Source organism: Neodiprion virginianus, chromosome 4 (genome assembly GCF_021901495.1).
Source record: "Neodiprion virginianus isolate iyNeoVirg1 chromosome 4, iyNeoVirg1.1, whole genome shotgun sequence".
NCBI lineage: Eukaryota > Metazoa > Arthropoda > Insecta > Hymenoptera > Diprionidae > Neodiprion > Neodiprion virginianus.
This window is the reverse complement of record NC_060880.1, coordinates 5,394,280-5,405,595: the sequence shown is the minus strand read 5'-3', so window position 1 is coordinate 5,405,595 and position 11,316 is coordinate 5,394,280. Positions and strand designations below refer to the sequence as shown.

General features: G+C 41.0%; 1 protein-coding gene across 2 annotated transcripts in view; it reads right to left on the bottom strand.

Annotated features, from left to right (window-relative positions):
* Positions 1-431: 431 nt before the first annotated feature.
* LOC124302350 (transmembrane protein 132C) overlaps positions 432-11,316 on the bottom strand; it is a 206,579-nt gene continuing 195,694 nt past the window's right edge. The window contains exons 6-10 of one of the 2 annotated variants that reach the window (XM_046758461.1): positions 7,504-8,253; positions 6,225-6,651; positions 5,142-5,563; positions 4,023-4,240; positions 432-3,915 (exon numbers count right to left, since the gene is read on the bottom strand). In XM_046758461.1, coding sequence (XP_046614417.1) covers positions 3,426-3,915; positions 4,023-4,240; positions 5,142-5,563; positions 6,225-6,651; positions 7,504-8,253 — 2,307 coding nt within the window. In that variant the 3' untranslated portion in view covers positions 432-3,425. The remainder of the gene's footprint in view (positions 3,916-4,022; positions 4,241-5,141; positions 5,564-6,224; positions 6,652-7,503; positions 8,254-11,316) is intronic. The other variant, XM_046758462.1, reaches the window with a different exon arrangement.

Below are 11,316 nucleotides of genomic sequence, written 5' to 3'. Positions count from 1 at the left end.
ATACGCCGTTGGATAGAACGTTGAAATGGTGTGGAAATTATTCGTAATCACAAATAATAAACCAGACAAGACGAAGAGTAAAACATATTTTTCCTTCCAGCGGAGTTCCGTGAATCATTGAAGCAATTAGTCATTACATTCGTACTCATCGTTGTATGTAGCAGAACGGTAGTAAATTATCGGGTCATCGTATTTACGGAATAATTACTGTTACATAAAGAGTTTCTTCCGAGTGAAAAACTAAATCTTATGGAATAGAATCACAGTGAAAAAAATCAAACAAATATCAACATCTACACTTACATTGACTGAAAATATACAATATATATATATATATAATATAATATACAATATACAATATATATATATATATATATATATATATATATATATATATATATATATATATATATATATATATATATATATATATATAATATATATATATATCGACACTTATATATTTACCGATCAAACGGAACGCGTATTTGGCTGGGTATGTATTTTTATACAATATGCAAGAGTTAGTCTTATTCGTGAATGAATGTACTGTTTTTTCTTTATATTCTCAAGATTATTAATAATAATAACAATAATTTATTCATGGTATGAATTTTATATATGTGGATGAAATGAACGTTTGTGAATTATGAAGATTAGTCCTCGTGCGAACAATATTTCAGTCAAAGTACGAGGCGTGTTATCTGTATCACGTATATAACAGAATTGATCAGGTATATGTCCTATAGTTAAGCTTATTTCTCAACTACATATGTACGTACGAGTTTCCTGAAGCTAAGGTTAAATAAAAGAATTTCAGTGGCAGGCGACAACATCGAAGCGAGTCGCAACGAGTGGCGATTAGACTAGAATGCAGAAGGGCGAAAACTTCATATTATTGTTATCCGTACTCACTGTTGGTAATCGTCACATACCATCGACACATTCGATATTTCATATGTATGTACCATATACTAAACACAGTATGTGTGTCTGTGTGTGTGTATATATATATATGTATACGCATAACTTATATACTTATACATATAGCCCTTATAATTTAATTGATAATCAAACGATTTTTAATATTAATCTCTAGACTCTTACGATTTTGAAAATACTATTAGCGTTAGTGATTTAAAGGATACACGTTACCATGCCATTTCGAAAAGTGACTCCTCGCTGAGAGTCAAATCATGCTTTAATTTTTAAAAATCATAACAAATAATATGATTGGATTTGAAATAGGGATATCATTTTCTTTCATTTTTATTTTTCATTTCATTTATCACTCGCATACGCCTTAACGTTGGTTATAAAACTTTTCATGCGATTACCTTCGTTTTTAATTTCTTTATTGCAAGACAGGAGGATAGAAAAAAAAAAATAATAAATAAAACAAAATAGAAGAATACGCGAAAGGATTCAATCCCTGAAATTGAAATCCAATCATAGTAAAATACAAAGCGAATATGATCGAGTAACATTATAATTTATAATAATTATATTCAAAGGTTTTTCTCTTCATTTTCTTTTCTTAGCGAATGACACAACGACACAAGGCTTTACTATGGTTATATTCAGACCCTAAGAGTAATCTGCGACATTATTATTAATATATATTATATGTACAAAATCTTACAACGCAAAATTTACAAATATACGACACAGTTAATTGAATAAATATTTTTCTTTTCCTTTCGTATTTTTCCTTTTCTTTTACTTGAACGTAAAATGGAACACAGGTAGACTTTTCTGCCCTCGGCCGGAGGAACAAACGCTTAATTGTAAGCGATCAATGATCGGTTACTATTTTATTGTTATTGTTATTATTATTATTATTATTATTATTGTTATTAATAATAATATTACATTAGTTAATTATCTAATAATCTAATCAGATATTTATACCATTAGCGTTTTGTGACTCGGTCGAGTAGTAATCGTATTATGTTCGTATGTAAGTTTATGTATATGTATCATGTAAAAAAATAAAAATAAAAAACACGTAATCAAGTAGTAACACGAGCTGTACAGATTTGGATGAATATGATGCTTTATAATACACGTCAATAAATGATAGCTAAGCTAGTATTTTTTATTATTTGTTTTCTTTTTTTTACTTTGTCGTCTCGTTTTTCCCCCTTTACTCGCGTGAAAGGTGTTCACGATGACGATGATCGTGAAAAACAAGGGATGATAGGAGGGGAAAAATGAGTTGTACAGGTTCAACAAATGGCAGATTTGGGCACGTCGGTATAATGAGAAGTTTTAGGGAAAATACGAGATTAGGATTGGGGTATGATATGGTGCCCAGCTGCTGATAAGTGATAGTTGGTAATAATATAGTTTAGACAGTGGCGGCGGTGTTAACAAACATTTTTTCGCTTATCACAATGCAATATATATATATATATATATATATATTATACTTATATAATATATATAATATATATATATATTTATACTTGAACCGCTTATTTATATATAACTAACAAATCTAACTATTTTTCCTTCAAATATATTCTTATATTCATTGAACTGTAAGTTTAAAATCTCACCCATGTATGTATCGTACTGTGCAACCAAACGAATTAATCGCCAGTTATTTGTTCTTTGTTTTTCAAATTTTTCCTCTCTCGATCTACGCTTTTGTTTAGTTTTTTGAACAGACAATTCAATATTTGATCTGATATAAATGTCACACAGCATACAATATATATATATATATATATATATACTTATACACATATATATGTATGTTTTAAATTTTTAGACCTATTTTGTTTACTTCCTTTCTGGATATAGGCGCGTTGCAGCGTTTCACTCCATTAAATTTTATTTTTCGAACGTAAGAAACAATATGCGATTATGCAATCACCAACCGTCACTGATTTACTGTATATATGTATACACACATACCTATACATACATACGTATAAATATATATATATTTATGTATGTATATAAAGTTATCATTACGATGTGTAATTGGATGTGCTGCTAGGAAGCTGACTAGAATATAGCCTAACGGACAGCTTTGCACCTGTTGCGTAAGAATCGTATCGTTCACAGCGTATAAAGTGAAAACGAAACAGATGTTTGGAATCAGGGAAATGCCAATTTCATTTTGATAATTTAGGCATAAAATCGTTGGATTGGAAAGTTTAATCTGAGCCAGCACGGAAGCCGTTTTTAGTGCTTCCCTTACTACGGTAATAGAAAAAAGTAATCCGCTAATCGGCGAGAAGTGATATAAGTTACGTATACACAGGCTCGAAAACTTTCTCTCTTCATCCCTGTCTCGGAAAAACCATGAAGTCAAACCGAGCCCTGATTCCTGCGACACAACAAATCTCATAGTAACATTTTCAAACGCAATCGGGCGGCTGCCTGATCCTTAAATTAATATCCGAGGCCCTTACCTAGGCATTAGACTCCTTCAAATTGTCAAAGTACTGCATAATCTGATCGTAGTCCATGCCCAGGTTCAGGTCGTCCAGCGCCATTTCCTCTTGTTCCTGAGAGGAGTACATCGGGTTCCCGACTATGGTGGCCCTCTTCACCTCCTTCAGTTTGTCCTTGACGCCACGCTTGTCCTCGTGGTTCCTCAGCTCAACGAACTCCTCCTCGGCGTTGTTTTCCCGCGTTTCGTTATCCCCTGTCTTGCCGTTTTGCTCCTGGTGCTGCTTGTGCGATTTACTGTGATGCTTGCTGTGCCGATGGTTCCCATGGCTGCCACTCGACGCCCTGTGATGGTGCTTCTTCGGGGTGTCGGGGAACCGCGCTATAACTCCGGTGTTCCGGTGCGGCGGAACCGGGGGTTTGTAGTCGTCGTTGTTCCCGTTCGCGTTGTCGCTCGATACCGGCGGCGGAATACCGTGAGGCGGCAGCGGCGGTGGCAGGTCGTTGTTGCTGGAAGGTGAAAACCGGTTAGCGCTTGAATGGTTCGCCCGGTAAAGCCCGAAGAAGACGCGGTTGCGGAAAAACGGGGAAGCCCCTTGTTCATGGGCGAAACTCACTCGATCTGCGTCGACGAGGGTTTCGGCTGCATGCTCGACTTGTTGCTCGAATGACGTGGCGTCTTGTCCTTCTTGCAGTAGGTCGTCGTGTCGATCGGAACCGGCGCCGACGGCCGCACAGACGGGAGCTCGATGTGATTTGGGTTATCGAAGCTGGTTCCGAGCTCCCCAGATTCTTCTTCAGGTTCGGCAGCCAGTGGATTACTGGTGACGCGAACCTGGCGAACAGTGAAAACCACCATTAATCTCAACGCGAATTTATCACAAGCCAGGCTTTTTTGATGAGAAAAATGTTCACATGTGGTTATTGAACAGTTCTTAAAGAGGTATCAATAACAAAATATTTAGGTCGGCTAACGAAGTGGGTGACTTGACAATCGATTATTCAATACGTTTAGGGTTTGACTCAGTGATAAATATAGAAATCGAGTTTCGTTCCTATTTTTTTTTTTATTTCCATTTTTTCTTGAAATTAGAATCAATGAATAGGAAGCATTGTTCTTGACAATAACTGCAACGATTTTTCTCGGTGATATATTTTGCGGTATCCACAATATCTCAAAGGCTGATCAACCCATTTACTTTAAATTTTTCAGACGATATCGATTCGTTATTGTAACGATGAACGTATCTCATCAGAGTTTTCCAGTAACCACACGAATGCAAGTTGTCTTACAAGGAAGGTATCCCAGGTCGATCTCTCCGATTTGATTTTGTTTTGTATTGTGTTATAGTAGACTAAAACTCAGTGACACGTACTTTTCTTTATATCTGCCGTTAAACACTTTCAGGGGGTCAAACCACGCTCCAAAGTAAGGCATGTCAAGGGACGACTTGGCAGTTTCATCCACAAGAATATAATATTTTTTCACCAATCCAACTGGAAAATCAATTGGAAAAAAAAAAAAAAAACTGCTGATTCGCCCCTCGACATGCCTTACTTCGGAGGGTGGTCTTACCCCCTTAAAGTGTTTAATGGCAGATGAAACAAAATGTATGTCGCTTAGTTTTTACTCTACTACAACATATCAGAAATGGAATGAAATCGGAGAAATCGATCTGGGATACCTTCCTTGTAAGCGTTCTTCAGTCCCATTTTGCGCAGACGGCTCGACGTACCTGCTGAGGGGCACATGCGGCCCTCTCGAGGGTCGCTCGTCCCAGCCAGACCCAGTCGTGAGCGTTGGTCGTCGATTCCCGGGGACGGCGATTCGGGGCCAGTTGACTGGCAGCGGCCCTGGCGGCACCGAGAACCGGGATGGTGGGCAGGGGGTAGTCGGGAGGCTGGGGCTTGAATTTGCTGGCGTAAACGACGCAGGAGACGACGAATACGACGATCGCGAAACAGAACGCGGCCAACAGAACGTACATGCCGATCTCTAGAGGCGTCATGTGCGGACCGCCGTGATGACGGATCCCAACGCCACCCATTCCCCCTGAAGACATGCCATTAGCTATAGCCGTGTGGTGCTGCTGCGCCTGACGCGCCTGATGCGCCTGCACCGTGGGCTCGTGGTTGTTCTCGTCTTTCATTGGTACCCCTTCGCACAAGAAAAACAGTCTGGCCAATAAAAACTAGGCGGAAATCCTCGGCTGTACGACGACCCAAAATAAAACATGAAAAAAAAAATACAAAAAAAAAAGCAAAAGACAACAGTGCGAGGGACCCCATCATCCGCGCCACGATTCTTTTCTGTTTTACATACTTTCTTTACTTCGGATTCAACAATGTTACACTGCAAGCTATTACGAACAACCCACTACTGCACAACAGTACCAACGGCTCAAGCTTTCAAATGCGCATTTTTGGTGGGATTCAAGAGTGTTTCTTCGGATGCGTTGCACCGTACAACCAGCTGCTGGACGCAAAATTTATCGATTTCAAATCACGTCTTTATCATTTTTCTTCCGATCTCCGCTAGACCGAATTTGGATGTGATAATCTCGTTTTCTGTAATTTTGTAACAAAGCTAAGCTAAGGTTGCTCCTAATTAATGATTGGGAGCTTTCGGGGACACAAAAATGTACCCGTAATAAGACGCGAGTCTCTACCGAACCTCCTGAGTGTTCAGCAATCGGTAAAAAAAATCTTTGAACTTACAGTTTCGATAGTACCAATAACACTCTTGAAGCGCACCGTCAGAGTACAAACTCTCAGGCTTACATAACGACTGGTATAAAAAACTTGAGCCAAACAATTACCGATCAAAATGTCGTGGAGGTCGGGCGCCATCTCCTTCCCATTCTTTCTCTCTCTGTGAGAGCCAACCATCCCGCCTCCGTCGTTCTGGACAAATTCTGGCCGGTTGGGTAGATCGCTGGACGCAAAGTCGACCTCGACATGGGCGGCGGCCGTGGCCAGAGGTGCCACCGGTGGTCTTGGTGAATTTTTCGAGCGCCGATTTGGCAGCCGACAGATATCGGCCAGCTGAAGAGTGACACGCAAAAGGTGACCCCGACCTTCACCGACGGCTATAACCCTGGGGTGATGCGACGCCACCATTGGAGCAAACGCCACAACCTCTGGGTCCAAACTCTCTACAAGCAGGTGATAGTCGTTTACCGTCACCTCCCTCAGCGGCGTGTGGGATCCGTCCGAAAACTCGATGTCTATGTCCAGCAGGCCCTCCTGGAATATCGAAACGGATCTTCGTGCATCGTCGTGAGAGATAGATAACGAATGAGAAAATTTGCAAGTGCAGACATGATGTTGGTACAGCTTGGATCTTTACTGAGGAAGGTATACGGCAATGTTTCACAGTTAATAATGACTAGAAAAATGTTTGCTGTACTATACTCTGAGGAAACACTGCACTAAACTATCCTACACCATCCTATTAACACTGTGAGATGTCGAATTTTTTAATTGACCAGAGCAATTGTTCTATAATAGTCTACGTCGCCCAATATTGGTAAATTTCGACCCCACCTCTATCGGATGAATATAAGCACACGGAGAAAATGGTAGACTAAAAATTTGCATACGGTATGGTGACAGATGGATTTGCCGTTGCAGTAGTCACACTATTCCGACCTTCCATCCCAATTCTTATCACACCTGAAGTATGTCTCATACTTCATATACCTAGTATTATAAAATTAATCCTAATACTGTTGCGGGATGTCAGATTATTACCGTACCACAGTTGGGTGAATTTTTCGTATACCCATTAGTGGCATAGCTATGAGAGTTCTGGAGATACGGATTCCTACTACCGACGTCTACTTACCGACATCCCACCCGGACTCAAGGACTCTCAGTGATAACGAAATTACGGAGAAGGGTTTCAATCTGGGTAAAATGTCGGTAAGTATGTCGGTAGTAGAAATCTGTACCTCGAGAACTCTTATAACTATAGTACACCCTTTTCTCCATGGCATTGTATTACGAAACCATTATATTTCAGAGATGAACAAAACATTACTCAAACCGACAATAGTATAATTACCAAATCAAAGAAATTCGACGAAGTTTCGTTACCTGATACTGAGCGGTTAGTCTCCGGGTGACTGAGGTCTCGGCGATGTAGCCATTCTCGATCGCAGTGTCCGGTGAGATGGTGAGCTGCAGTCCTGAGACGACGCGGACCGACAGGTGTGCGACCGACACGCGGTCGCTGACGACCTTGACCTCCTTGGCGCCGATGACGCGGCCAGTGATTGGAGAGACGACCTGGACCTCGGTCCTGCCGAAGCTCCGACCCTGGACAATCCTTCCTTGGAGGGTGGCGAAACGATGATCCGAGACGCGGAGCAGCCCGACGACGAGGTCCGTAACCCGGAGCCAGGTCCGCCGGTTGACGAAGTACGAGACCCGGCCCGAGTCGTGATCGGCCGCCAGGAACCTGGCGTGGACCTCGACCGGACTCTGCTGGAAACGCAACCTGCAGCTGGCCGTCCGGTCTTCTGCACCGGTACCGGAATCCGACCACCTATCGCCCCGGAACCTTTCGTCGGCGGACGGACTCCTCTTCGACCGTTCCAGCTCCTCGTCCTCCGTGTCGTTCAAGCTCCGCTTGTTCTTCGAAGAGGAGAGCTCGTCTGGCACCTTCCATCCCTTCACCTGGCTCAGACGGCTGTCAGTCACAGTCACCTCCAATGGAAACTCCGGCATCCAGACCGTGAATCGAGCCAGACCCGTGTACGTTCCGTACTTGACCAGAACGGAGGCATTGCTAGATCCTCGGATCTCCGAACCATCGACGTACACACTACTGCAGGACGACGACACCTGGACAAAAGGTTCGCGGTGATTTTGGGTTAACCCGGAATTTGGAAAAATGTTTCTTACGACAGGGTGGGATAACCCTGTAACTACAACGGTCTTGATCAACATGTTTTTGGACTTCCGTCAAGAAGCAGGTATATAAAAATCTTTTTTTTTTCAGACAAGGAAAGTTGAGTGTACACGGATGAGCAAAACTCGTGGTGTTCAGAGTGCAATTGGTATGAGTTGAAATTTCGCGAATCCGTACCACCAGATCTTGCATCATCGGAACCTTGGAATTGTCTGTTCGCAAATTGAAATGGGGGAATTTCATTTTAGTTCCAAGTCTCTCTGACATAAGATTCCTTTTGGCAAGGATGATGACACGAGGTGTGACAAGGAGTTTGGGAAAATAACCCGAGGCGTACAAGGGCGCAGAGATCATAAGGGACGAGGATTCGCTGTCTGTCACCATGACACATGGAGAATAATTCGTGCACTGTTTACGATTCAAACATACTCAGTTCGGTGTGTGGATAAATATTTTCCAAACTTAAAACAAATGGCAGTTCATTTCCGCCGTCCCAATTTTTACAGTTTCCTAGGACAAAGAGTACAGGTATAAAGTGCTGCGAGAGTGATCCATCGAGTTCGTGGGACGAAACTTTACGACTATGAAATGTTATTGACGGAAAGGTTTGCACTGCACGGTCATCGATCAGTCGCCGTAATGGTTTGCAGGGATCTACGGCCTATCCACCCTCGACTGCTTGTTAGAAGGGTGCGGATGACAGGGCGGATTAAAAATGAAAGGATATTTGCAAAAAAAAAAAAAAAGAAGATATTGAAAATGCACATCGCAAAATTTCTGCCATCATCTTGCAGCCTGCCGATGCGTTGATAATAACAGTAAAACCTCTTAAGGTTCAATTATAATAGAAAAATGATTTTCCAGAGGGAGTAGCGATGACGTAAAGAATTTACGAACTAAGTTACTTTGGAAATTCAAATTTTTCAACAAACATTTAAGGGGGGGGGGGGGGGGGGGGGGGGGGTAAGGGTTTGTACTTTCGAAAAATCGAATTTTTTTTGCCTTATCTTATTGTTAAACATTTCAAGAATATATTATCAAAATTTTAAGTCGATCTGAGCAAAACTCTTGAAGTTATTGTCTAGTTAGTCTCCTGCCCTTTAACACTATAGCTCTGACAGCAGGTATAAAGCTCATTCACTTCTATCGTTCTGGTCCATTATCCTGTTTCGAAAATATTTTATTTAGTAAAGACAGGTAAGTAAAGTCATGAAGACATATTTTATATTTATATGTATATACTGTACACTGTACAACATTTTAAAACGAGAGACGAGCGTCAGTTTGTCGTTGTACGTTGGATCGTGCGCGTGTGATTTTTTCTCAAAACTACTTTTTCAAAGACCGTGTTCACTGCCATTTAAAAACTACTTGACCGATTCATTTCAGACTTGGTACACATTTTCTACATATAAAATACCTCCCCCCAACGTTTAGTTAAAATTTTTTTTTTACATTAAGGGGGTTTCCCACCCACAAAATGCCGAAATTTTTCGCGGAAAATAGCAGTTTACACTTTAGATGGCCACCAAAAATTTTTAAATGAATAAAAAAATAATCATAGAACGCTGGCGGGAGGATTTGATGATACTTTGATTAAATTTTAATGGTTTTTGATTTCAGATAATTTCCGACCTAGATATAGTGAACACCGCAAATTGTTTTTTTTCTAAGACGTTCTGGGGCAAGCTCTGTCACCGGCTTGCTTTTCAACATTTTCGCATGAAAAAATTACAGAATATTGTTAAAAGTATACTTAATAATGTACAAAAAGTTTGAATAAATTTGCTCAATCCATACTTTTGAAAAAAAATCACGAAAAAAGTGTTTTTTTTTTTACGCTGAAACCCTTATCCCCCCTTCCCCCCCCCCAAGCAATGTTTCGTTTCGTTCACCTGGCACGACTGTCAAGAGTTAACTTCCCCTGTTTCGGATCGAAAATTCCATTTCACACTGTAGAAAAAATCGTGTGTGTGTGTGTGTGTGTGTGTGTGTGTGTGTGTGTGTGTGTGTGTGTGTGTGTGTGTGTGTGTGTGTGTGTATATATACGCGTATATAGTGATAAAATTCGTACGGCTCCCGGGAGGATTCGATTGTATTTCTTCGGAGACAGACAGTCAGGCTTTTGCCGCCGCCACGAACTTCATTTCAACTTTTAAATTTTTCCAAGTACGTCTCGACCGTAGAGTTATGGGTGGATGACGGGTGCCGTCTTTCTGTCTCACGTTTGTGACATACAATTTTCCGTTTCAACATCCATTTGCACAGCCTGAGAGTCCTGACGTATTTTAACCGAAATCAAATCGAGAAAACTTGCCGGGTTCAGGGTTTTTTCAGTATAACGAAAGAGAGCATGGATATCATAGGGGGTCAATTGCTCCAAACGATTACTCGGCAGTTTGAACTCGTACAGCTAACGAAGCTTTCAGAATTTCTTGCTGCAGTAACGAGGGATTGAAACTACGGAAGAACTCTCGACGGTCAATCGGTAATCGGGCGCAAGTGATTATAAATAACAAGAATCAAGCTCAAGTAACGTTTTCTTTTGTCTTTTTTTTTTTTTTTTTTTTTTTACGCTTAATTTTCTACCATATTTTGTACAGCAAACGCGTGATTAATTGCGATCACTAAGAGGTCAACGATCATGAAAGAATGTATGTTTCCTTTCTGTTGTAATTTCGTAAAAAGAAGAGATGCTTTTGCGCAGTTCTGAAATCGCATTAAATTTACATTTTCGTTCCCGTTCGCGCGGTATCGGGAATATAGGAAATTCGGATGGAATTCATTAAAACAAACGACCGAGAACAAAAAGCTTGGAATATTTGGCCGGCGAAGCGAGACGGGGAGAAATTGAGTGAGATTGGCGCTTATAATGCGCAGGATGAAACGTCGACCGGGAATAGCGAGCGGCGTTTTCATTTTCCGATTTATTCATCCATGGACTCGAAGGAGGGTGTTTTTGAACGTCGCCAGGGTAGACAGAGAGTACACGAGTA